The sequence below is a fragment of the Gadus chalcogrammus genome, chromosome 7 (assembly GCF_026213295.1).
Source record: "Gadus chalcogrammus isolate NIFS_2021 chromosome 7, NIFS_Gcha_1.0, whole genome shotgun sequence".
In the NCBI taxonomy this organism is placed as follows: Eukaryota; Metazoa; Chordata; class Actinopteri; order Gadiformes; family Gadidae; genus Gadus; species Gadus chalcogrammus.
The window spans coordinates 13,228,777-13,255,140 of NC_079418.1; the positions used below are offsets into that span (position 1 = coordinate 13,228,777).

The following is a 26,364-nucleotide window of genomic DNA, read 5'->3' on the forward strand; positions in this document are numbered from 1 at the left end:
AGCTCTAGCATATCATATTTATGGATATGCATTTCCCTCAAAAGTCACACTAGTGTTTAAATTCGTAGGGCAGTGTTTCAAAGTGTTGTATAGATAGCTAGCTAGCTTAATCAAAATTTGACCATAATTGAAACTGACAGAAGAATCATCATTTTTGGTTGATTAAATTAAATTCGGTTGGTGGTAGGCTGGCTGTCGCTATAGTGCTCCGTGACTCAAGAGCTGCCGGAGAGCGACCAATATCGACGTCTTGATCATTGTCCAGGCATTGCATGACGAGCAGAGCACCTGTTGACCTTGGTTGGGGACGCTTAGCGTTCTGGGCTAATGTCGGACCAGGCGCTTTATCTTGGGCATGGCTGTGACCTTGTGCTGGTGCTACCGTGATCCGACCATGTCACGGTAACTGACCGTAGGAACACACACATCTGTTCACTCTTGGCTCGATTTCCATTTTTTTAGACTTAATAGGAGTTTTTTGTCATTATGCTCTTGTGTGAATGGCAACCCAATGATCAAGAGTTCATGTGTTGGAAGACAACACAGCTACCGGAAACAATTTAACAGTTGCGTTTGTCTAAAAACTTTCCATGACGTTAATTGGATGTGTAAAATGTTTAGTTTTTTTTTCTCTTGGTAGATTTGTTACAAACCGTCCACCCCCTTTCATTTGGCTTTCCTACAACATTTACCTAATTTCGCGGTAATCTCTTAATCTGGTCAGATAATCCAGAACAGGCACACTGAGGTCCTTTATCCCTGTCTTTGCCGCTTCTCCTTGTTTCAAGGCCCCATGTTCCAGCCCTGTCCTTTTTCCTCAATGTTTTTAATTCGATTAAAGTTGCTATGTATAATTTACTACAGATTAACAGTTTTCAGTGAGCCATTGAAAATATTCTAAATCAAACGCATTTTATTTATTTAATTGGACATTCTCCTTTTAATCATGCAAAGATTGTCCAAAACCACCCATTGCCATCGACCAAAGACACTAGCGACGTGACCATACAATATCCAGTTACTGTTTAATTGATCCATTAAAAATCATTTTATGCATTGATACATTAAAAACAGATCCTATCCAAGGTCTCCGGGTTCAAGACTAGGTTACAGTTGGATGCTAGTGATTCCTTTACCACCAGGCCTCCTCTAATGTAATGTATCGCACAAAAGGAATAGGTTTCACTAAAAGACAACAGTGCCTCCTGGTGGACAGATTGCATTGTTCCCAGTGTCACAGAATGGTATCTCCTGTTATCTCCGTTTATCCGTACACATTTTCGACGATATTCTGGAGACGTCCTCAAAAAGCAATATATCTATTTATTGTGTGGCTGTATAATGTATTTATTAAAAAGGATGTTACAAATTTAGCATAACTTGAAACATAAAACGCAAGAAAGAGAAAGTCAAGAGCTCTGAATATTGCATAGACATATAAATCATGTTTGCCAATGCACATTTCAAGATAACATTTCAGAAAATATCGTTTTATTTAAAAATATATATTTTTATTGCTATTTTGTTGTAAAGAGATGGGAATGTATACGATTGGTCTGTATTATTACATGGGGGTATGTTATTACCTATTCAGAATGTTTAATTCAACAAAGTAAAGAGTTAATACCTGCTATTTGAAAGTCGAAGAGTATTTTGTAAATCCATCGCCCCCTCCCCCCCTCCCCCTCATCATTTCAATTCTCAATCTCACTTTGTATAATTTGCAAACTTTACATATAGGCTTTGACTATTTGCAGTGAAAGGTCAGTGCATACTCCTACGGGTAGACATGGCACAGGTGTTTCTCTGGTTTTATCGGACCAGAAGAATACATTTAACCCTTCTGGTTTCTCAGAAACAACAAAATGTTTACATTTCTAAACACACAAAACTATGAAAATCATTTTAAGTACAGCACATACAGTAACCACTATAAAGGTGCAGATAATTACAGAGTTGTTTTGTTTTAAACGAATAAACCCCTAAATTGTTCCCCAACCCGCCTTCGCCCTTCTTAAGAACTGAATCCATACCTTCATTTGCCCCTTTGGATGTGGTGCAAAGATCTTGAGTGAACAACAAAGATTACATTTAAAGGGATTGGTTTGGCTGATTTGACCCAAGCCTCCAGTAATTATATTCTCTTTGTGTCTTTATTTTGCTGTTACTGTATGTATATTTTTGCTTATGTTTACTGAAAAAAGATAGAGAAAACAATAAATGTCATTTAAGGGAACTCATCAACAAGTGTGTTTATTTACCTGTGACCCTTTTCTTAATATAATTTAAATTTAGTGTGTGCAAGAATGTGTCCAACATATGGGCCGAGCAAGCTCTTACATTTCTGCCAAATATGTGCACATTCCAATAAATGTATTTAAAATGCCTACTTTGAATCTTGTGGGAGGATGCCACGTTCAGTGGGAATGCTGTGTAGTAAACTGATGTCACCCACCCACCTACATGTTATCATCTGACACAGATCAGGGCTGGCAGGGTTAGAGTCCAATCTATCTCTTGATTGCAGCTTATCTCGGACAGCACAAATCTATCTATGGAGTAGTTGGAATAACTGTAAGGTTTGTACGTGGTTACCTCCATGTAAGTCACTTTCATTATAGCCTTCTAATGGCTCGCTGACTTGATTAGGGCCTAACTGTAGGCCTTCCTAACCTTCCCCTCACTCTTCTGTACCCCATGGTTGTTGCCTCTCGCTCTGTCTCTGACCCCATTGCCCTGTCTCTAACTCTATCCCTAGCTCTGTCTCTAGCTCTACCCCTAGCTCTATCCCTAGCTCTGTCTCTAGCTCTACCCCTAGCTCTGTCTCTAACTCTATCCCTAGCTCTGTCTCTAGCTCTACCCCTAGCTCTGTCTCTAGCGCTTTCCCTTGCTCTATCCCTAGCTCTGTCTCTGGCTCTGTCCCTAGCTCTGTCTCTAGCTCTGTCTCCATCTCTATCACTAGCTCTGTCTCTAACTCTATCCCTAGCTCTGTCTCTAACTCTATCCCTAGCTCTGTCTCTAACTCTATCCCTATCTCTATCTCTAGCTCTACCCCTAGCTCTATCCCTAGCTCTGTCTCTGGCTCTGTCCCTAGCTCTGTCTCTGGCTCTATCCCTAGCTCTGTCTCTAACTCTATCCCTATCTCTATCTCTAGCTCTACCCCTAGCTCTATCCCTAGCTCTGTCTCTGGCTCTGTCCCTAGCTCTGTCTCTGGCTCTATCCCTAGCTCTGTCCCGCCCAATGCTCTGTCTCTATCTCTATCTCTAACTCTCTCTAGCTATGTCTCTAGCTCTGTCTCTAGCTCTATCTTTAGCACTGTTCCTAAACCCATTGCTCCATCTCTAGCGCTATCCCTAGCTGTGTCTCTAGCCCTATCCCTTGTCTCGCCAAATGCTGTGTCCCTAGCTCTGTCCCTGACACCATTGCTCTGTCCCTGCCCAGCACTCTGTCTCCAGCTCTTTCTCTAGCTCTGTCCATGACCAGCGCTCTGTATCTAGCTCTATCCCTCACCGCAGTGCTCTCTCTAGCTCTAGCTCTAGCTCTGTCTCTATCAATATCTAGCTCTGTCCCTGACCAGTGCTCTGTCTCTATCTCTATCCATAGCTCTGTCAATAGATCTATCTACAGCTCTTTCCCTGACCACAGTTCTGTCTCTAGCTCTATCTATAGCTCTATCTCTAGCTCTGTCTCTAGCTCTGTCCCTGACCACAGAGCTCTAGTATGGCTCTATCTATAGCTCTGTCTCTAGCTCTATATCTAGCTCTATCTATAGCTCTGTATCTAGCTCTATCTATATCTCTGTCTCTAGCTCTATATCTAGCTCTATCTATAGCTCTATATCTAGCTCTATCTATAGCTCTGTCTCTAGCTCTATCTATAGCTCTGTCTCTAGCTCTATATCTAGCTCTATCTATAGCTCGGTATCTAGCTCTATCTATAGCTCTGTCTCTAGCTCTGTATCTAGCTCTATCTATAGCTCGGTATCTAGCTCTATCTCTGTAGAGGTAGACCAGCACTTTTTTGCTCTATCTCCATATCTAGCTCTGTCCCTGACCAGTGCTCTGTCTCTGTCTCTATCTCTATCTCTGTCCCTGCCCCAGCAGCCTTCAGAGTGCCTTGGAAAGCTGGGGCAGGGAAGGAGTCCTGGAGGAGAGGAGATAATCTAGCCTTAGAGGTATTTGTGGGTTGAAAATAGTCTGAAAGCACCGGTGGCCGACGGCAGCGGGACACGCCATGCTCGCCCGGTTGAACTCGACGCAGGCCTGCCGTGGCACGCGGGCCACCTGACGAGGTTGTCCCAAAAGGACTGATCTGCATTGGCAGTTGTCTCATGTCGTTTATTTTGATGAGAGCAGGTTGATCGTTAAATCTGATTCGATTTTAATATTTCTTATGGACAAATGTTTGCTGACTGAAAATAGTGATGTGTTTCCTTTACACGGTTGGTCTGGCACAGAAACGTAGGGGATATTAATCGCATGTCATAGATCTGATTATCTCTCAAACGTTGCGTAAGTAAAGATTGTGCGTTGTGAAAGCTGATTATAACTGCTGAAGGATAAAGGATATCACGTGAGATGCATGCTAGCAGTTCAGAGACAATCAATGAGACCAAACTTTACATTGATGATTGTGATTTGTTTTATCTGACAGATCATTTTTTTATTCAAACGTCATAAAAATCTTTCACAATGTAAAATCTATTATAGAAATATTCTAAGATGGTAACATTCTTAATTTTCACCCAAAAATAAAATTAAATCAGTCTTTTATAAAATATATCTCAATAAATCCATATGTTCCTATTTATAGATAATTTAAGGTAAAAATGCTTAGGTATACACCAACCACACTGTTTTCAATGATTAATTCATATAAATAAATTATAGTTGTCTTTCAGCAAACTTTCTTTTCAATATATAAAATATTAAGACAGTGTGTCCACCTCACATAAGGAGGTAATGTCGAGTGCAGAGGAATGTTACAATTGAAACGTAAATACGTCTAGAGCATTAGTTGATTGTTCCCGCTACAGTTTGGTTGGGAATAAAACAAGTCCTCTAGATTTGGCACCTGGGGTGGTAAACCCTGTATTTGGCAGAAGGTCCTCAAATGAAGTAGTCAGCACGCGGTAGATCCTGGCTTGGGGGGGGTCGCCTACCACGGAAGCTGCGGTTAGTCTCTTACTCTCTCTGCTGCCTGGCCCCGGGGCACTAGGGCAGGTCCAGCATCAGGTTGTCCTCCAGGATCCCCTGAGTCCTGTCGTACACCTGCGCGATGGCCGCCACGACGCGGAGCAGCAGTCTGCTCAGCTCCTCCTGGTTCTGGACGCAGACCAGCCGGTAGAAGAAGCCGCGCTCCGGCAGCGCGATGAAGGCCAGCTCGGCGGCGCGCCGGACGAACCAGGTGTGGTGGTGCGCCAGCGTGCTCTGGTAGGCCTCGCGGCACAGCTCCGACGGGCTCCGCAGGCGGCCGCTGGTGCCGCTGGCCGGCGTCTCGGCCAGCTTCTCCAGGAAGAGCCGGAGCCAGTCCAGGGCGCGGTGCAGGCGGAGCAGGGTGCGGCAGCCCGAGTCGCTGGTCTGATGGAAGTCCACCAGGCCGCTCTGCAGCTCCACGTGGATCATGGAGCGCACCGAGCGGTAGGCGCCGCGGTCGTCGGCCCCCGAGGTGCCGGCGAACCGGGCCGGCGGGTTGTCCGGACGGAGCTCGGCCTCCGGACCCACCTCTGCCGCCAGGGCCAGCTGGCGGATCAGGGTGGTCTTGGTCTCGATCTCGTTGGATATTAACCCGACCATAGGGCCGAGAGCCTCCATGAACCTACAACACAGAACCAACCGGGTCAGACACTCTACAACCTCCTCGAACCTACAACACAGAACCAACCGGGTCAGACACTTTACAACCTCCTCGAACCTACAACACAGAACCAACCGGGTCAGACACTTTACAACCTCCTCGAACCTACAACACAGAACCAACCGGGTCAGACACTCTACAACCTCCTCGAACCTACAACACAGAACCAACCGGGTCAGACACTTTACAACCTCCTCGAACCTACAACACAGAACCAACCGGGTCAGACACTCTACAACCTCCTCGAACCTACAACACAGAACCAACCGGGTCAGACACTTTACAACCTCCTCGAACCTACAACACAGAACCAACCAACAGGTAAGACACTTACCTTCCTGTTCAAGGTTTAAATCCAGTATACCAGGTAAAAAGGTTCTCTCGGTTTTCTAAGAGTGAACCAATTTCAGAAGCAGAATTGATACTTTATTAACCCCCGTGCGGAAAGGATTTCTCTGCATTTGAGCCATCCTAGCCTGCTAGGAGCAGTGGGCTTCCCGCCGGTTACACAGTGTAGTGCCCGGGGTCAAACTCCTAGCTTTTGTGCCTTGCCTTTGTTACAGGCAGTTTTGGCCCTGCTCTCTGGCCGTGTTCTCTTAACACGCTTAACACGTCTTAACACGTTTTCATGCTGTGCTTTTGTGTGCGTGTTCCCACCTGACTAGCTCATCCCAGCTGGAGAGATACGGCTGCAGCATGATGTCCGAGCGCGAGGCCGAGGCATCCTGCAGGTGAGAGAGCAGGGCGGACACCTGGAAGGTCTGGCCCGGACACCCCTCCTGTCGGACTGGGCCCTCTGCCTCCCCAGACCCACTTCTGTTGGTCAACTGGTTGAGCTGGAAACGAGAGGCAGAGAGAGGGGAGACACAGAGAAAGCGGAGGGAGAAAGAGCATTAGCAAGTGAGGGGGAGGCCGAGAGACACTGGAGTCAAACCAGCAGCTTTGAGTCAGGAAAGAAACGGCAGAGAAATCTGCTCTTCAATGAAGGGAGCATACTTTGAGAAGTCTCTTACATTGTTTACCTGGTTGTAACTCTTCAAGCAGGAGTCCCAGTGGTAGTCCAGGCCTCCCTCTGAAGGAAACGAGTCAACAAGGGAAGCGGGGGGTCAGAAGAGATAGCAGGAATCCAATATGTTTCCAAAAGAAGCAGATGTAAATATAGTATATGTGTTTGCAGTGCAGGATGCTACAACCTGTGGACTTGCGAGCACAGTCTTCCAACATTGACAATGTATTATTATATATAGATCTCTTTTAATACCGATTTTAAAATGAAAAGTTTATCCAAATAATACAATGTTGCAGTTACTACTTTATCTGTTGAATTATAAAGAGGAAATCTAAATGCACCCATATGGTTTGTAAGAATAATAAATTGATTTAGACATAAGATACATGATTATGTGTTGCATAAACATGTTAAACATTAAAAAAAAGCAACCACCCTATAAAGGTAAAGACCTCCATTTTGAGTGTTTAAAGCAATATATGCAGAATCTACATTTTCGATAATCCATTCATTTGAAACTCCTCATAGGACCTCTCGGGTAATCCATTGCTATTTTTCAATAATTATACCGCAAACACAAACCTCTCACCTCTTTATCTTTGAGATTGTGTGGACAAAGCAACGCAGCCAAGATGTTAAACGGCAGGCTGTCAAACAGCAAAGACTCTGGAGCGTGTGAACTACAGACCTCTGACTCATTGTTATTTATTTTGCTGGGTTGCTGGGAAAATTTGTACTTTAGAATTTGGTACAATAACCAAATGAGCTGTGGGCCCTCAACCGATATGGAAACTATCTCTATTGTCAAAGAAGTTTAGAATGAAACAAGAGTCATCTGTTTGTATAGATGGATTGGATTGGAAGAAACACACACACAAATTGCATCCACAAATGCAGTAGGCTTGATGGCATCAACTATAACCGTTCAAGCTATGTGCCAGATAATCCTGTATTGTTTTAAGATATCTTGAGAGAGAGAAACAAGGCACAAATAACCAGATTTTTGAGGACAGATCCTGCATTTTAGTTCCGGTCGTTCTCGGCAGCGAGCACAGATCCTTCTCGATTCTGAGGGAGATGACTAGATACAGGCGGACTTTAGCATCATATCTACAATCGATTGGTTGCGTTTGTTCCCAGTCTTGTTGCTATCAACTGCCTGCTGACATTGCATGCCCTTGTCAGTCCCAATCTTGTCACTGCTATCTGTAACCCTGTTAGTATCTAGTTCTGAAAGGTTCTACAGAAATCATTACTGGCCGTAAGACATGCCTGCAGCTTTGTTCTCATTCTTTGAAGTGTGTTGGTCTTCTGTTCTGCATTGCAGTCACAAATGCTCATTGATTTGATCTATCGGACTACATGAACAGTATGATTTGTTGTACCGTGTGGATGCGGTCATATGTTGTACCATGTGAATGATTCTGTATTTCATTGTGCCTGTAGGGATTATGAGACTTAATGAGGCGATGGAGCTGTTGTTTGTTAAATACCTGCAGCCATTCAGCATTTCAGGTGCTAAACCTGAGTTTCCAGACTAGGGCCTGCCTTCATACCATACCCATGACTCAAACCATCACAGTTTCTGTTTAAGCCTCTGAGATTGCAATGATAATCAATCCCTTTGACAGTATCTTCATCTTTTATGATTCATAATGGTATCCACAATGGATTCCATCCCTTTCAGTTATCAGTGCATTTTAAATAATATCCTCATTCTTCATGAATGACTAAAGGTTGATTGGACATTCAACTCTTCAAATTAGTCAGTCAGTATGCAAAGGTCCTCCCCAAATCTGGTATGACTTAAACCTGTCATTGTCTGAATAACACCGGGATTCCGGCTCAATCCCAGCTCAGTGTGCAGACGTACACTGCTCTTTAAGGACAATTATTTCACCACAATGCTCCTCACACATGACACAAATTAAATGATAGCATCAGGGTTTAAAATGTGAATTCCTCTGCCACTGAATGATAGACATTGTCCGTAAAAAAAAACACCTCACAAACAGCACACAGTGATGCTGGCTATCATGGATCTGTGAGCCGCTCAGCCCACCACGCGCTAAACCCCACTAGTTCCTGGAGCCGAACATGTGACACATTCCCAACCTACACTCGATACACTCCAGGCAGAGAAGCCTTGAGCAGATGCACAGCGCTGACACACTCAATCACTCACTCCCTCGCACACACGGACGTGAACACGGACACGGACACACAAAACACAAGGATGCACAAAACAAACGAGACCCCCATACACACAGGCACACGTGCCGGTTACCCCAGTATGGGGGTTATAGGGGTGGGGGGGAGGGGGGTGGTGGGGTTGGGGGTCGGTGGTCGGGGGGAGTACTCACGTAGCCACAAGCAGCCGAGGAACAGCAGCAGAATGACGATCGCGGCGGCAGCCTTGCTCTTCACACCCATGTCCTCGCTCTCCTCTCCCTGCCGCGGCTGCATTCAGTCCCCCTCCGATCCCTTCTCCTTCTCTCTCTCTCTCTCCGTCTCCTTATCTGGCTCTGTTCTGTGTGTGTATGTGTGTGTGTCTCTCTCTCTCTCTCTCTCCCTCCCTCTCTCTCTCTGGTTTCACATCAGATTTCCTGGAGTTCCTTGCACTGGCTGTCACACCACAATTACTCCGGATTGGTCCCCGGCTTCAAACCCACCCCACTCTACCGTCCCCCCCCCGCCACCCAGACTCCACCACCCCTCCTCTACCCCCCCCCCCCTTTTCCTCTCACGTCTCTCGCTGTAACTCCTCCCCGATTCTCAGCGACATACGCACATGCGGTCCCACACGGTCACTCACCACACTCACACGCAGACAGACGCAAAAGGAAGAAGAAGGGAATAGTTGTTTCCTTCTCCTTCTGAATGAAGAAGCCCAGGAGACCCAACCCTCCCCCCGCTGGGTCTGCACTTGCAGCTACTTTTTGGTTGATGATTGTCGTTGTCATTCATTGATTGATTGTCTTCTATACACACAAACACACACACACACACACACACACACACACACACACACACACACACACACACACACACACACACACACACACACACACACACACACACACACACACACACACACACTCTTGCTTGTTTGTCCTGGATTTTGCTGAGTTGCTCAACGCGAGGGTTCAGAGATTACCGCCGCTGGCTGATATTTGGGAACACCAGCCCTTGTCCTGAAAACTGGTAACCCCCTTTGCCTTGAAACATCTCCAATATATACCAGTTATATGGCTGGCCAGAGTAAACACTTGGTCTTGCTTCTCCTCCCACTCTCACCCCTGGCTTTCCCTCCTCCCTCTCCCCTCTCTCTCTATCTCTCTCTCAGGGTTTCTCTTTCCCATAAACACACACACACACACACGCACACGCACACAAACTCACACAGACCCCAAAATGGACTGCAACAGTAAACTCTCATGTCCCAAATACACATCTGCCCGGATCTGGGGCTGAGGGGACAAAGGGGCTGCTGAGTTGAGTTGTGTAAGAACAAGCATGGTCGAGGTGAGGGTAGGGGCGCACCCGTCTCCCTGAGAACCCCAGCTATCGATCTGTTTGTCCTCTCCAGTAACCCATGTTTTATCTGCCTGCAGGGCCGTGTCAGGGCAACACGAATCGGACACACTCTGGGACCCACCGGGCTGTCCGAGGAACCAGAGACAACATCAACAAGTCATGGCTGTTAATGAACGATAGAGTCTACGCTGCTGTGCTGCTCTTCTCTCCCACGGCGGCGGTCGGCGGTCGCCCATAGCACGTCCGCTAACCCCCCCCCCCCCCCCCCCCCTTCCGCTCTGTACCACAGAATCTGCATCTCTGTATCTCTGTGTATCTCTCCTTCCCTCCCTCCTTATCTCTCTCTTTCTCGCAAATCCTCTCTCCATGACTTCTCTATTTCAAGTTCACAAAGAATCTGTATATCTCCATCTCTCTCTCTCTCTCTCTCTCTCTCTCTCTCTCTCTCTCTCTATCTTTTTCTCTCTCTCTCTCTCTCTCTCTCTCTCTCTCTCTCTCTCTCTCTCTCTCCTCTCTCTCTCTCCTCTCTCTCTCCTCTCTCTCTCTCTCTCTCTCTCTCTCTCTCTCTCTCTCGTGCTGTGCTGATGTGAAACAAGAGAAACCCAGAGGACTCCTATTGAGCGACGTTGTTGTGAGTGCAATGTTTTTTTATGATGCCACCGTCACGGCTTCGATAGAGACACAGCGGTGCACGGGGGACCTTTGCACTGCCAAAATCTCCATATCCAGGTCTAAAGTCTGCCTCGTCGTTGGCTGAATGAAGGCTGGACTCCAAAGGGTGGTCCCTCCCCCCTCCCATCCACTCTGTGTGTGCGTGTGTGTGTGTGTGTGTGTGTGTGTGTGTGTGTGTGTGTGTGTGTGTGTGTGTGTGTGTGTGTGTGTGTGATCAGCGCAGAGGAGACCCCGGTTGATGTGCTGTTTTGTTTTTTTTGCTGTGGGAGCCGTTGGGGGAGGGGGCCTCCGACGCTGATCCGAACGGAACAATCCCGAGCACATGTGTGCTCATGAGGCGCGAGTCTCCCTACAATGGTGGTGAGGAGGGGCGAGGCCAGGGGAGAGGGAAAGCAGGGCCATTCATCAGGGGGAGGGGGGGAGGGGGCGGAGGAGGGGCCTCTGGTCATGGGGTCTTCCCTTACGCCTTTTTTCCCCACATTTTTTTATTTCCACGCCGCAGACCAAAGGTGACGTCTGAATCGAGCGGGGAGACGGTAGAGAAGGAACACAACCAAACCATGTGAGGGACATGTGACCCTGTTTGGAATATTTGTCTGCACAAAGCTCGCCACACACACACTCTCAGTAATCTGGAGAATCAGCGGGTGCACTGTGGGGAGAAGCAGGCTTATTAAACTGTTGCCATTTGAAACAGTTGGCCCGGGGTGACCTGTCGTACACAACTGCCCTTCAGATGCTGACTAGCACTAGCTGAATGGCACTTTGTGTAGGCCGCTGAATATTACATTTGTGTTGTTGTACGTGTGTTTCTATAGCAGAACATTGTTTATCCTACAAGTTCAGTAATTCCAAGTTTGCTCTCAGGGCTTTGCGACAGACATGCACAGCGTTGCTGGTGTCTGTCCAGTGGTCACATGTGGTCACATGTGGTCACATGGGCAGTGATTCAGTGCTACTTCCTGACGCGGACACATCCCTTCCTTCCCCATTTCCTTCATTAATTGCCAGAAAGATTGTACCAAATTTTCCGCATGGCTCTTCGTTGCCAGGTGCAGAGTGCCCTGAGGTCAGGTGTTTTGATGTCCGTCTTACATTTACATTCAGGGGATTTGTTCCAAAGCGACTGTCAACCACCGTCATTCACACATTGACACACCGACGGTGGAGGTAACCACGCAGGGCGACAGCCAGCTCATCAGGAACAGTCAGGGTGTGGCGTCTTGCTCAGGGACTGCTTGACACCGGGTGTCAAGCAGTCCCGGTATCGAACTAGCAGCCTTCTGGTTACCAGTCAACCCTCTCTTCCTCCTGAGCTACTGTCGCCACCAGGAGTGTGAGATGAAGGTCTTGAACTCCGGGAGGATTCCTCAGGGAGATGAGGTTGGCCATGAGCATCCCTTCACCCCCAGCTCATATACTTTAGATGGGATAGGATCTCTTTAATCTCTCTGTGTGTTTGGGCGTTGGTGACCTTAAGTGGACGTGGAGGGGGAGCAGCGTGGAACCAGTCGGCCGGATCAGTTGAGCCCTCAGCAGGGCGTGGCAAGAGGCAGGGCAGAGAGTCTATTTGTGTTCCTATGTTGTGTCGTCCCTTTCAACTCTAGGGTGTGGGCGTGTGCACCAAGGAACACAACCCGTCGTTGTAAGCTGCAAGCGGCCATCGCCGGAACACACTTTTGAAGTTACAAATGGCCGAGGGGTTGGTGATCAGTAACTGATGTTACGTGCTTTCCGTAGAACTGATTCCACTGCTTCACCCACCATGATACATGATACATACTCAGTCCTTTATTTGGGCTTAGTTGCACTGGGCAGAGTTCAGAGATCAGAGCCAGGGAAGGGGTGCAGGCAAGAAGCAGTCTTGCCTAGTTGCGTCCACACAGTAGCTCAGGAGGCAGAGCGGGTTGGCTGGTAACCGGAAAGTTGAGTGTCGAGGTGCCCCAGAGCAAGGCGCCTCGACCTAACTGCTCTGGGCAGAGAGGTGTGGCATCCCCTTTCTGTATAAGCTATAGAAAGGAATCATGACGGTAACCATTACTCCCGAGGAGACTCGACCACCTTCGGGTTGAAATCGGGGTCGGGCTCATAATTACAGTTAATGTGTCGGGCCGGGACGGGCTCGGACAGAACGTGAACGGGCTCGGGTCAGGCCGGGCTTGATTTTCTGGGACCGATCTAAATACGTTAAAATGAAACCTTCAAGGTCACATGACCGGCACCAATTTTTTCTAGCGGAAACACTGACCAGGATGTAACCTAGCATTTTGGCTAACTCCGGCATGCTAGCTTCTTTTACTTTCACACTGATGTTTATTATGCTCCATCCCAATCAATAACTTAACCTTGACGGCACCGCTCATAGTTTTGCCAGGTGTGTCTTCATCAGCTCCAGTTAAAATACTATCATCCTAATAACATCTGGTTCCCGATGTCACTGGTAGTACTGCTTCCATGGCGCGATGCCATATTCAGTGAGCACTTCACATGCCAAGCACCAATCTGGTGCACTGATACAGGTCTTTTGTGGAGTTATAGATATTTCCAGCATGCGTCTTCCATCTACATTTGCCGGTACGCCTGAGCAAGATCAATCTTTGAACATTGCTCTTCACATGGCAGTTATGCAAAGATGCATGGGAATTGCTTAGGACTGATCTCAACAAAACAGTTTGCCATCAGTCTTCTCTACTTGAGCCTGGTGAAACTTAGGCTTGGCAGCATGAAAAATGGTAAATGGACTGCATTTATGTAGCACACAAACCAATGGCCACTAAAAGCGCTGTACAATATCTCCTAATACTTACCTACTCACATATTCACACATCGACAGAGTTGTCAACCATGCAAGGCGTCAACCAGCTCGTCGGGAGCAATTAGGGTCAGCTGCTTTGCTTTGGGACACCTCGACGCAGGAGGTGAGGTGACTAGGAGGAGCCGGGGAGCAAACTAGCAATCTTCCGGTTACCAACCTGCTCTACCTCCTGCAACAAATGCCGCCCCATCCTTGAGTATGATCTGTGCTTTCACTTGTTTTATGTGTCTATTCCGTCTTGGGACACAGGTCTAGCCAGTATCTGCGTTAGCCCCTAGATGCTCTGTAGAGGGGCTTGCCTTTATTGACTGCCAGTTAGGGTCAACGCTCCACAGCCATCCCGGTCCAAATATGGGCACACCTCCATTTGTCAACACACATATTTTTCAAAGACTTTTGCTTTAGCCATAGGAGATATTTTCTCCTCTTTCTTCATTTCCTCCATCAGTGGGATATGAGTCATTTTCACATTTAGGATGGTTTTCACAACGTCTTTGTGAGTATTTACAAAGAGTGGGGTAGATCTGGTATCTAAATCCATTCGTAGTGTTACTCCCTCTACCTCTTCCTTCTAGGTTTAACTAATATGATTTAACGGTCCATCTTTATAGAATGGAGTTTAAGACATGACAACTCTTCTCACTTTCTCCATCACTTATGTCTCTTTCAGTGAAATTATGTACATTTATATCACATATTCCTATTTTCTTTGTTTATAATTTATCATTATTATGCTTAGATTAGAACATTTTCAGAATGTGTCCTTTGATATGACAGCGTCTACTGTCTTTATCTTTGAACCGCCAATCAGCGGAGTCACGTGTCTCTTTCCCACACCGAAAGCATGGCTGCCTGTGATATGTCAAGTCGTCTGGTGAAAAACGTTTTCCCCGAGCAACTCCTCTCATTTTACCTTTCCTTTGTACCTCATTTGCATATGACGCTGATGATTTCCATTTACTGAGCAGTCTCGTTTCAGATCCTTCTTTGTCATAATCCGCGTCTGCGGGTTCTCGCTGTTCAGCCTTCAGATGAGACTGTCACGCAGCGGCATCTGACGACTCCGCGTATTACGGCCCCGCCCACACAGAATGCCCTGCCCACTCTGTTCAGCGATTCTGCAGTCTGCACCTCGATGGGCTTCATTCTCTTGCTCATCTCTTTGTCTTTCACTTCGTTGGCCGAGTATTGAAGCTAGTCTCGCTGCTTGTCTAATCTGTCTCGCACAGGCTTTTAAAACGGTCCAATCGTCCTATACATCCAGGTATTGTTACCTAGACCTACTTTGTATTCACTTTATCACCGCAGGCAAATTAACTAAAATCTTCCTCATTCTTCTGCAACAATAAAGAGCGGGTGATATCCACAATACTCGTATCTTACTATAATGTGTATTTGCCTCGGTAACAACAGCATGCATTATGACAGACACCGAGATAAAGTAGCTTATCTTTACTATTCTGCGCCAAGTTCAATCACACGGGGGAACGCATCAGTGTCGGTAGCAAATATCACTCCATTAATAGGCCTACCCGATATAAAGTTGTATCGATTTTATTCATTTGTATCCCACGTACATAGGGCCTAATACTGACACATTTACATTATATAATAGACCATCTTCCTTGGAATCAGCATATATGTCTATATGTGTCACATATATAGCCTAGTAGAAAATACACTATTTACGAAAATAATATATAGGCCTATATAGCCTATACCTGTTCAGTCAACGTAGTAGGAAGGGCAATTTGCATATTGTATTAATTATCGGCTATTAACCCTAACTCTAACCCTATTCCTATATTATATTATTATTCTATTCAATTCGTTCAACGTCTCTCTCTCTCTCTCTCTCTCTCTCTCTCTCTCTCTCTCTCTCTCTCTCTCTCTCTCTCTCTCTCTCTCTCTCTCTCTATTTAGGCTTATTTATCTAAAAATGTAATTTGTCATTGGTTATGTCGGCTATAGGATATTTGGCTGACTTACATGTTTAGTACACCGATATATTTGAATAAAAAATAAAAAATAAAAGAGGGAGAGACAAGCGCCGCTTGGATGATATCCTCGGCGTCACGTGGCGACAAGGATGCCAGTCCGGAACATAAACAAACGAAACGACTACAAGAATGCTGTCTACGCTGAGGCATGAATAAATGAACCTAAACCACTCCAAGACATAACGGAGCATACTATGTACAGCTGCATTCTCCCTACTCGACAAATATCTGAGACGATTATTGGAAACAAATTTATTGCCACGTTGATGTTTTCATTCTACAAATCGTTCATAAATAGCAGGTAAATTAGCGTGTTAGAATTTACGTATCCTACCACAACACAACAAAGAATAAGTTTTTTCAGAAGTTTCAATTGAGTTATAAATAAACTCAGCGCTCCTGTGCCAACCGCCAAACACATAACCAGCATTCTTGAGTTTCAATTTACTTCCAAGGAGATCATCTCCATTTCACTAACATAGGCCACTATAATTAGAGGTACATCAAACCTTACGAAACCCAAATGTCACTAGGGGCGAACAGGCTAAATTACAGGTTAAAGGTAGGACTGGTCGATATATGCAAACTGTTTCCGAAAAAATGAATGAAATGGTCACACACACACACACGCACACACGCGCACGCACGCACACACACACACACACACACACACACACACACACACACACACACACACACACGCACACACACACACACACGCACACACACACACACACACACACACACACACACAGAAATTCTGTCTTGGTGCAAGACTCATCCATGGTGCCCTGCAAGACGCTGTATATGTTATTACCCAGGATGCATTTCAGCGGAATGGAACCAAGAAGTCCCAGTCAGCTGTTCACCTTGGACAGTTGCACAGTTACACACACTCTCTCGTTCTCTCTCTCTCTCTTGTCTCACACACACACAAACACACACACACACACACACCAACATACACACACACACACACATACACACACACACACATTCTCTCGCTCTCTCTCCTGTCACACACACACATGCACACACACACACACACACACATTCTCTCTCTGTCTCCCAGCATTCTTACGCACTTCATTTAGGATTGAGATATATACCGTACATACACACACACACACACACACACACACACACACACACACACACACACACACACACACGTACAAACACACACACACACACACACACACACACAAAAACAGAGCAATCTGAAAATTCATCATCACTTTCAACCTGTGCCGCCCGGGGTTATAGTGGGCTCTGTTGAAAGATTAGGGCTGTAAAACGACCCTTATAGCTCCGGGGCAGACCCTCCAAGCGGGCCCACTGTAGACCATTGTCGATCTGGACGTTGTTGTCCTGTTGACAGGTGTCTCTATCACAACACGCGTCGTCTCACACTCTCTGCCCGCCACTCCTCGACCACAATCGTGCGTAATCGTGATCATGATGATTATCGAGCAGGGCCCGCGGTGCGACGTATTAAAAGCTAAGTGCTTCCCGGCTGCTGTGTAACCGGAGCTGGGCCCAGCGACAGCTGGGAGAGACAGACGAAGGCCCCGCAGGATCGGGGGGCTGGAGGGGCCTCGGGGGGGGGGGGGGGGGGGGGGGGGGGGGGGATGGGGGGTGCTGGAGAGGCCTTGGGGAGGGTTGGGGGGGCTCTGCGACGGCCGGAGAGAGCGGGGGGCAAGGCTTGTCGGAAATAACCTCTGCTTTACTCGGGGTCTCGCTACAACTACACGACACGATGGCCGGGCGGCTCTCTGGGATACTCTCTGTCCTGGTCGTGCTCGGGGTGTCGCTTTTACACAGTAAGTTCATACAAACCCACCTTTACTTTGTTCTAGTCTTTGTATTTTAGTTCTCCGCTAGCTGTGTGGTGTGTCGGGTAAGGGTTAGTGTGTGTCTGGTAGCTAACCACGGGGGATTTGCTGCTTAATGATACCGACTAGATACAAAAAGACACCACACACTTCAACTTATCTAGCTGCAGGGTAACTGCATAAGAAGTTCAGATTGGCCCTTTTTCCAACACCTAAAGACTGGGCAAGTTCCCACTGGCGACAGGAGCACATTCATTTGATTGGATTTAATCAAAACACGCATGCAGGCGATATACACACACGCACATACTGTACACTCTCTGGTACACACACACAAACACGCACACATCCTGAAGGTGGTCTTGTGTGTCTCCCAGCAGGGGTGGATGGTAACGAGGAGGTGGAGTTGATCCGAGACCTGTTCAAAAGCTACGTCAAGCATATCCGACCCGTGGAGAAACCAGAGGATAAAGTGCAGGTCCAGATTAAACTCACCCTCACCAACCTCATCTCCCTGGTAAGAGCCCCGCTCATGGGCAGAACCTTATCTAAACAAGCCTTCGGGTAAATCATAACTTTGTTTGTTCATCCAAAATCGATCAAAATCCAAGGGTTGAAAAAGCTGTGCGGGGGTGTATTTACTTCAGGTCAAATAACTCTGGTATTTTATTTAGCAGACGTCATAAGCAAAGCAACTAGAATTAATTTGACTTCAGTTTGATGATGTCAAGCTGATGATGTCAAGTTGATGCACACAAGCATAGGACAGATGGAACCATCAACCCACTGCTTCCTTTTCCCTTTTTAAGTATTTGTCATCATCCACATTATTTTCAGTAGATGTTTGCTTCCTCAAAGACCCCAAACTGTGGTTTCGAGTCCACAGAGCGTTGTGTGACTTTGTTTCTTTGCTTTATTTTCTTTTTCAGAATGAAAAGGAGGAGACTCTGACGACCAACGTGTGGATTGAGATTGTGCGTCTTCACAAGCGTTCTATTTGCATGGTTGATTGACATGTGTATTTCAGCATTGTTGCGCAGCTGTAAAATAGTGACACTGGGGCGCTCTGTCCCAACGGTGGGATTCTGATTCATGCTTTCTATAAGCGCTTGTTTTGTTTGTTATATTTACCTCAGAGGTGACAAACTCTCTCTCTCTCTCTCTCCCTCTCCAATGTCACCTACACAGCAATGGACTGATTATCGCCTCTCCTGGGACCCGACTAAATATTATGGGATAGAAATTATCCGTGTACCCTACCACACAGTGTGGCTCCCCGACATTGTCCTTGAGAACAAGTAAGCCTGCGTGTATGTGGGTGTGGAGGCGTGAATGTGTGAATGTGTACATGGCAGCATGAACGTGTGTGTGTGTGTGTGTGTGTGTGTGTGTGTGTGTGTGTGTGTGTGTGTGTGTGTGTCCGTATGCATGTTTGTGTGTGGATGCATAGGCGTGTGTGTTTCTTCATTCCTGTTTGTGCGTGTATGTGAGTGCATAGGTGTGTGGGAGTGCGTGCACTCACATCAGTCTGTGAGTTGAGGTCCTTTCATGTCTGCCCTCAATCTCTCCTTCATGAAACTTTCTCTAACAATAATATAATTTCACTTTAATACATTTTACATTTACATTCAGAGCTCGTTCCATCAGTTTTGTGCCAAAACAGAGAAGAGTTGTGACTTTAATCGTAATACTTTGTCTCTCCTATCATTTGCAGCATCGACGGCAAGTTTGACGTGGCGTACTACGCCAACGTGTTGATCTCCTCCAACGGCTGGATGTACTGGCTGCCCCCGGCCATCTACCGCAGCACCTGCGCAATAGAGATCACCTTCTTCCCCTTTGACTATCAGAACTGCACCCTGGTGTTCAGGTAGGATAGAGGGACAGACTGGATACGAACTCTGTAATTTCACTAGGAGAGCTGCAGCCTGGTGTTCAGGTACGACAGAGGGACAGATTTGATACGAGCTCTGTCATTCCACTATCAGAACTGCAGCCTGATATTTAGGAACGATAGAGGGACAGACTTGATAGTGCACTTGACTGTATCGAGTGTAGCAATCACTCACTCAATCAATCGCTGAAATCAATAACTAGTGACTGAATGGAGTGATCGAATCCAGTGATTTAGAGAATCTTGTAATCGATTGAAACTACTGATTGATTGATTCCAGCGATTGAGGGATTTCAGTGATTAAGTGAAGTCATTGGTTCAGGGAATCCAGTGATCGGGTGAATTCATTGATTGAGTGGATACAATGATGGGGTGGATTCAGTGTTTGTGGGAATTCAGTGAGTGAATTCAGTGACTGGGTGAATCTAGTGGTTGAGTGAATCCAGTGATTAAGCGAATGAGGCCCTGTTTACACGACGAAGCTTATGGGTGAAAACGACACAATATTTTATCAGATGTGCCTTTCGTTCAGACGGCAACAGCGTTTTCAGGGCTTAAAAGCACAAAAAAGTGAAACCACCCTCCAGGGTGGTAATCTTAGAAATGCTCCACCGTTGCGTTTCTGTCTCAAGGGTTAACAACGCTAAAGGGTGCTCTGATCTGCTCACGCTGGTTCTCGTCACGTACGCGTATATGTCACATCCATTTGCAGTATAGACAAACAAGCTACCTGGTGTGCATACTCCATTGAATTTCAGACACTTTTGCGTCTACGTACGCAGACAGATTTCCCCCCAAAGACGTCTAAATGCGTAATAAAAAGGGAGAACGCAACGTCACTTTTGTGTTTTCTGTCAAGATCGTCTCCGTCTAAATTGAGCCTGAGTGCATCCTATGATTGAGTGAATCCAATGATTGAGTGAATCCAGTGATTGTTATTTGTAACTCTGTTAGAAATAAACATTTGTTCCCCTGCAGGTCCCAAACGTACACGGCCAATGAGCTAGATATTATCCTGGCCATCGCGGAAACCGGGGAGACTATTGAATGGGTGGACATCGACCCTGAGGCCTTCACAGGTGCACCAATCAAAACCAACACAAATACCCTCTCATGCACGCAAGCAGGACCTCTCGCTCACAAACACTCACTCAGACCATGTCTGTGTCTGTATGCGTCTGGCAGTCTACCACGTTAGCTATTAGTTTCACCTAGGGAGCTGGCATCTTTTGTTGGCACTGCCCTCTTGTGTCCTGCCTTTGTGCGATGCTCTCATGAAGGATGAGCCTGTAAGGGATACCAATGAAAGGCTTTGAGATTTACGCCTTTTTACGACTTCAACATTAGAACAGTGAGCGGGCTGAGAGCTCTTAACGCTGAAGGGATCCAACAGTGCGCCTTAACAGCTGTGCCCGTGTCAGTTCACATGTTTGTGGACGGCTCAAAACAAGGAGACCTTTCCATTACTAATGGTACTGAGGGATGATGATGTAATGCATCATTTACACTGCTGACACTGCTTCCATGGTACTAATACTAATACTAATAATACTAATAAATACTAATGATACTAATAATACTATTAATAATTCTATTAATAATTCTAATAGCTAATAATAAATAGGTAAAAGTAGAAGAAGGGCGGGGGGGAGGATGGCTGCTTAGCAAAGGTGGGTTCCCTAGAAGTTGGTCCCGGAGTTACAAACTATGGTCATTAACATGGCACTGAAAGGATCATAGGAACGCTGTTGATATTATGAAAAGGAATAACATGAAGACATTACAATACTTTCCTACAAATGAAGACCATATTATCACTTTTCTTTTGCTTTTTTTTCCAATCTGGGATCAATAAAGTATTATCCTATTCTTTATTCGAAGCAATGTAGAGTGCATTTTAGATACATTTCATTAATATTTGACACATCCTAATCCTTAAACACTACCACAATTCTGGCCCCATCGCGCTGACGCTTTTATCCAAAGCGACCTATAACCATTCACACACACACATTCACACCCCGACGGCAAAGTCAACCAGGGAGGGCTAGGCTAGGAGGAGACGGGGATCAAACTAGCAACCTTCCGGTTAACAGTCAACCCTCTCTCCCTCCTGAGCTACTGCTGCCCACTGCCGTCCTCCTCACTAACCTCCGCCATATTGTCCCCCGCTCCGCCTTTAGAGAACGGCGAGTGGGCCATCGTGCATCGGCCGGCCAGGAAGCGCATCGACAAGCGCTACAGCCCCGAAGACCTGGAGTACCAGGAGATCTACTACAACCTGATCATCAAGAGGAAGCCCCTCTTCTACATCATCAACGTCATCCTGCCCTGCTCGCTCATCTCCTCGCTGGTCGTCCTGGCCTACTTCCTGCCCGCTCAGGGTCAGTCCTAGCAGCAGCAGCAGCCGCAAGTGGTGCAGTCGTTACAGGACAACACCCGCCTGGGAGATCAAACCGTCGTAATTGGTCTCTCATGGCTTCCCTCAAACATCCGTTCTCAATATAATTGATCAATCAATTCTGCCTAAGAGCATTTAGCATGGGCGCGCCTTCCACGATTTTAACAATAACACAACAACAACAGCACCATGGCCCTTCGATGTTTATGTGTCAACATGGTCCAACCTTTCACAGATTTTCTCACGCGGAAACACAGTTGTTAAACACATGTGTAAATGAGTACTCTCTTATATTAGAAAATAGTCTGTGTGACATTTCCCTTGAAGGTGGCTCCTCTACCATATATATCATAGAAGCTTTAATAGCTTTATGTTTTTTCAGGAACACTGGTCATGGCACAAGCCGTTGCCGAGCTGTCTAATTTAGTTTTATGCCAGAACGCTGTGATTGTGACGGTAGGACAGTCCCAGAACCCTACACTCATGCAGCAGTCAGCATAGACACAGAAGACTGGATGTATGAGAGTTGCTGTTTTTACCTTTCATCCTGTTCTTGATCTATACTGTCTGTGCCACTATCACAACGCAGGTGGTTTTGTTGAATAGAGCCACGATGATAGACAAAGCTGTCTGAAAACATGTAGGCCACTAACAATGACCCCCTCCTTGACTCTCTGTCCTGGGCTCTCTACAGCCGGTGGACAGAAGCTGACGGTTTCCATCTCTGTGCTGCTCGCCCAGACTGTCTTCCTCTTCCTCATCCAGCAGAAGGTCCCAGAGACATCGCTGTCCGTTCCCCTCATTGGCAAGTGAGTCAGCGTGTGTGTGTGTATCTTTGAGCTGGTGGTAGGGTAAGACATGTATAATGTTGCAGATTCAAACTCCTGGGCTATTTAAAACAATTTAATATACTGTAATATAAGGACCTTTAATCCAAATCTTTCTGACTAATCGTCATGAATAAACCAAGCAGGGATACAATTTTTATTCTGAGGTTTTCCCCGGACCAGGGTTTATTCATGCTTGAGGTTCATGGATTAATAGATTTCATTCTAATTTGTATATGTTTTGAGCTGAGCCAATAGCTGAAAGCTCAACTAGCTACTGCTCTAACCAAGTAGGCAGCACGCCTTTAAGCGACCAGCAGGGTCCATTCTGACCTGCGGCCCACCATGTTTTATCTTTCCTCTTTCCACCCCCTTTCTTAATTATCTTCCTGGTCCTAATAACCCATGAAGTGTGTGTTGGTGTGAGCGTGTGCCTATAATGTAGCAGTGGAACAGTGATAAACTGTGAGGGAGACAATGGTGCATGCATTAATCCAATCTGCCATCGTTTGGCTTCACACTACACATCCTCCACACGCTATGGCTGTTATCTCCTCAAACACCCCCTTCTTAATGTTCTCCCCCTTCAGGTATATTATCTTCGTCATGTGCGTCACCACACTCATCGCGACCAACCAAATCGTGGTGCTCAACTTTTCCCTGCGGAGTCCCAGCACTCACACCATGTCCCAAACCATCAAGCACGTATGTATATCAAACACCACACTACGCCCAAACCATCAAACACGTATGTATATCAAACACCACACTACGTCCAAACCATCAAGCACGTATGTGTATCAAACACCACACTACGTCCAAACCATCAAGCACGTATGTATATCGAACACCACACTACGCCCAAACCATCAAGCACGTATGTATATCAAACACCACACTACGCCCAAACCATCAAGCACTGATGTATATCAAACACCACACTACGCCCAAACCATCAAGCACGTATGTATATCAAACTGATATCAAAACCAACCACACACACGCACGCACACGCGCACGCACGCACACGCAAACACACGCCATAAAACACGAATATAGACCAAACACACTCAACGTGAATCAAACCACATTGCTCTAAAGGAGAACGATTGTGCTCTGCCAATCAACTGCTCCCTGTGTGCGCTGCGGTTTCCTCTTGTGTTGCTCAGGTTTTCCTAGAGCTCGTCCCCCGGTTCCTGGGCATGGCCCCGCTGGTGGACGACGCGGAGGTGCAGGGGGAGGTGAACGGCGTGAGGGAGCGCAGACGGAGCTCTTTCGGCCTGATGCAGCGGGCAGAGGAGTACGTGCTGAAGCAGCCGCGCAGCGAGATGCTGTTCGACAAGCAGAAGGAGAGGCACGGCCTCACGCGCTCCTTCGGTACGAGACCCCCGCTCTGAGGAGCGCTGCTGACGCTGGACCTCTGGCAATGCACACATGAATTAAAGTTGATTAATGCGTCACAATTTTAAATCTAAATGTAGCTTTGTAAATGTAGTTTCATTTAATAATTGTATTAAGTATGATACCATGTAGGACAATCCTTTGTTTTTTAAGATTTCACTGCTAATATCAACAAACTGCATCAAACCAGTAGCTTGGGCCTCTGTGCTGCTATTAGTACAGACTGATACTACTGTACTAGTGTTCTGTTGGTCACTGTGGTTGATCGGTCCCTCCCCCGTCCAGAGGAACCTATAGATGTCAGCAGCACGGCTAACCTGTACAAAAGCTTGGCCAAAGCTGCGCCGGAGATCAAACAATGCGTGGACGCCTGCAACTTTATCGCTGAGAGCAAAAGACAGCAGAACGACATTGGATCGGTGAGTGACGCTGTGCCCCCCCTACCGTCCAACCCGAATCCAGACGAGAAATGTCCGGCTTCCTCAAGCCTTTCTTCTCCTTCTCTGATTCTCCAAACAGGAAATGGAGAGCTGGGTGCTGATCGGCAAGATGGTGGACAAGGTGTGCTTCTGGGTGGCCATACTCCTCTTCAGTCTGGGCACGGTGGCCATCTTCTTCACCGGCCACTTCAACAGTGTGCCAGAGTTTCCGTTTCCTGGACAAACCAAAAAATTTGTACCGGGGGAATCTTAAACACACAACCAGGACAGAACATTCAGCACACTTTAAACCATGCAAATGGTGACCTCACCGGTGCCCTCTGTAGAGGCAGCTGGTCTCGATACCTGGTCGCTCGGCCGTCCATCCAAAGCCCAGCTGAGTCCGTGTACCAAGGTTTGTTTTGATTCATTTTTGTATTCCCTTGTAACCAGTTCTGAGGGTTAAAATGTCAGGGGTTGCGCATGTGTGTTAGCACCTGGCGTGTCATTGCCAGAGGTGCTCCTTTTGGAAACGAGGTTGCCTGATAAGAGTCATGGGCCTTACAGCAACCTATTGGTACAGCCCATCTCGACAGGGACTGTGGAGTCTGGTAAAAAGAAGTGCTATTTTTCTAAAATTTGTATTCCATTGTATAGTATTACACATTATACACACTATATCTGATGGAGATGTTTGGATGTGTATTAGTTGCCCCATGATCTTCTAGGTCTTCTATGATAACCAGTCAAAAAGGACACCAAGTGGGTGTATAGGGAATAAAGTAGTACAATACTTGATGAAGTAAAAAAGCTTTTTTTTATTGAAAATTTGCAATATGAGATCATCATTTCCTAAAACCGACTAATGTTTCATTGGTCAGTTTTGTGGTTTATTTTGTGTGATGTTATGTTTTAGCAGCATAGAGTTGACTGAGCGAGTACTTGAAATTGAAACAACTTTAAGCAACACATTTATAAAAAACATAATTTATTTTAAGTGAACCTGATGCTTTTGCATGTATACCTTTTGAATAAAACATAATTTAATGTTATGGTTTTGTATTTTGTGTTTTAATTTATATCAGCATGTTCAATTCCTTTAAAAAATACGTTGTTGGCTAAAATATAATTATATGTAGCAGTGCATGCATTCATTTGCAGAAAGTAAAACAGATATAGATATATCTAATAATATAGGACTACGTATTCATAACTACTATTCAATCTATAGCGGGCACCTTGCAAACAAACAAACAAACAAACACACTATTCAAATAGTGTGATTTGGGTATTGGTAGGTAGGCCTACGTGACATTCTATTTTCACTGTTTACTTTTGGCTGTAACATTTTGCACATGAACAAGCACGAAGCAGTACCAGGCACAGATCTCAGCTACAGCTTGAATTAGTGAACGAGAGAGGCAGTAAAACATCTTGCCGACAGGAATAGGCCTAACTAAAGCCCCAAGAACAGAAGTCCGAGGCAACTGGGTTGGTATGCTGTGTGTTGACCGTTAAAAATAAAATGCACGGGCAAAAGGTTTGAAGTTTTCTTTAAGGACCCTGACCTGCGGATGACCTATGCCATCGTATATATTGTGTATGTATTTATACATGCTCGTAAAAATCTCCTCTTGCAGTGGTACTGCAATGGATGCTTCAGAAATACTGACATCATGTTTGACAATTTTTCAAGTA

The 26,364-nt window shown here is 46.1% G+C and overlaps 2 protein-coding genes across 4 annotated transcripts; one reads left to right on the forward strand and one right to left on the reverse strand.

Moving 5' to 3' along the window:
- Positions 1-3,927: 3,927 nt before the first annotated feature.
- gltpd2b (glycolipid transfer protein domain containing 2b) lies at positions 3,928-9,507 on the reverse strand. 2 transcript variants are annotated; one of them, XM_056595543.1, is made up of 4 exons: positions 9,229-9,507; positions 6,879-6,928; positions 6,514-6,692; positions 3,928-5,817 (listed from the first exon to the last, which is right to left on the reverse strand). In XM_056595543.1, exons 1-4 carry the CDS (start codon positions 9,329-9,331, stop codon positions 5,214-5,216), a joined length of 936 nt encoding a protein of 311 aa, XP_056451518.1. In that variant the 5' UTR covers positions 9,332-9,507; the 3' UTR covers positions 3,928-5,213. The 2 variants fall into 2 exon arrangements, with proteins under 2 accessions (XP_056451518.1, XP_056451517.1); XM_056595542.1 differs by having other exon boundaries at positions 3,929-5,817; positions 6,870-6,928.
- Positions 9,508-17,593: 8,086 nt separating this feature from the next.
- On the forward strand, positions 17,594-25,696 carry chrne (cholinergic receptor, nicotinic, epsilon). Of its 2 annotated transcripts, none has more exons than XM_056595613.1 (12): positions 17,594-17,712; positions 18,102-18,241; positions 18,654-18,698; positions 18,913-19,022; positions 19,439-19,594; positions 20,597-20,697; positions 21,802-22,002; positions 22,714-22,828; positions 23,437-23,551; positions 24,016-24,223; positions 24,533-24,666; positions 24,767-25,696. In XM_056595613.1, exons 1-12 carry the CDS (start codon positions 17,649-17,651, stop codon positions 24,938-24,940), a joined length of 1,563 nt encoding a protein of 520 aa, XP_056451588.1. In that variant the 5' UTR covers positions 17,594-17,648; the 3' UTR covers positions 24,941-25,696. The 2 variants fall into 2 exon arrangements, with proteins under 2 accessions (XP_056451588.1, XP_056451589.1); XM_056595614.1 differs by having other exon boundaries at positions 17,599-17,712; positions 18,105-18,241; positions 24,767-25,690.
- The last annotated feature ends 668 nt before the right edge of the window (positions 25,697-26,364 follow it).

Bases quoted from the DNA above. Each gene is read 5' to 3' on its own strand.
- gltpd2b (XM_056595542.1), bottom strand. From the start codon at position 9,331: ATGCAGCCGCGGCAGGGAGAGGAGAGCGAGGACATGGGTGTGAAGAGC. The intron at 6,929-9,228 runs GTGAGTACTCCC...CGTTTCCTTCAG, and splicing joins CCTCGGCTGCTTGTGGCTAC to AGGGAGGCCTGGACTACCAC. The intron at 5,818-6,513 runs GTGGGAACACGC...TCTGTGTTGTAG, and splicing joins AGCTGGGATGAGCTAGTCAG to GTTCATGGAGGCTCTCGGCC.
- chrne (XM_056595613.1), top strand. From the start codon at position 17,649: ATGGCCGGGCGGCTCTCTGGGATACTCTCTGTCCTGGTCGTGCTCGGG. The intron at 19,023-19,438 runs GTAAGCCTGCGT...TATCATTTGCAG, and splicing joins GACATTGTCCTTGAGAACAA to CATCGACGGCAAGTTTGACG. The intron at 22,829-23,436 runs GTGAGTCAGCGT...CTCCCCCTTCAG, and splicing joins TCCGTTCCCCTCATTGGCAA to GTATATTATCTTCGTCATGT.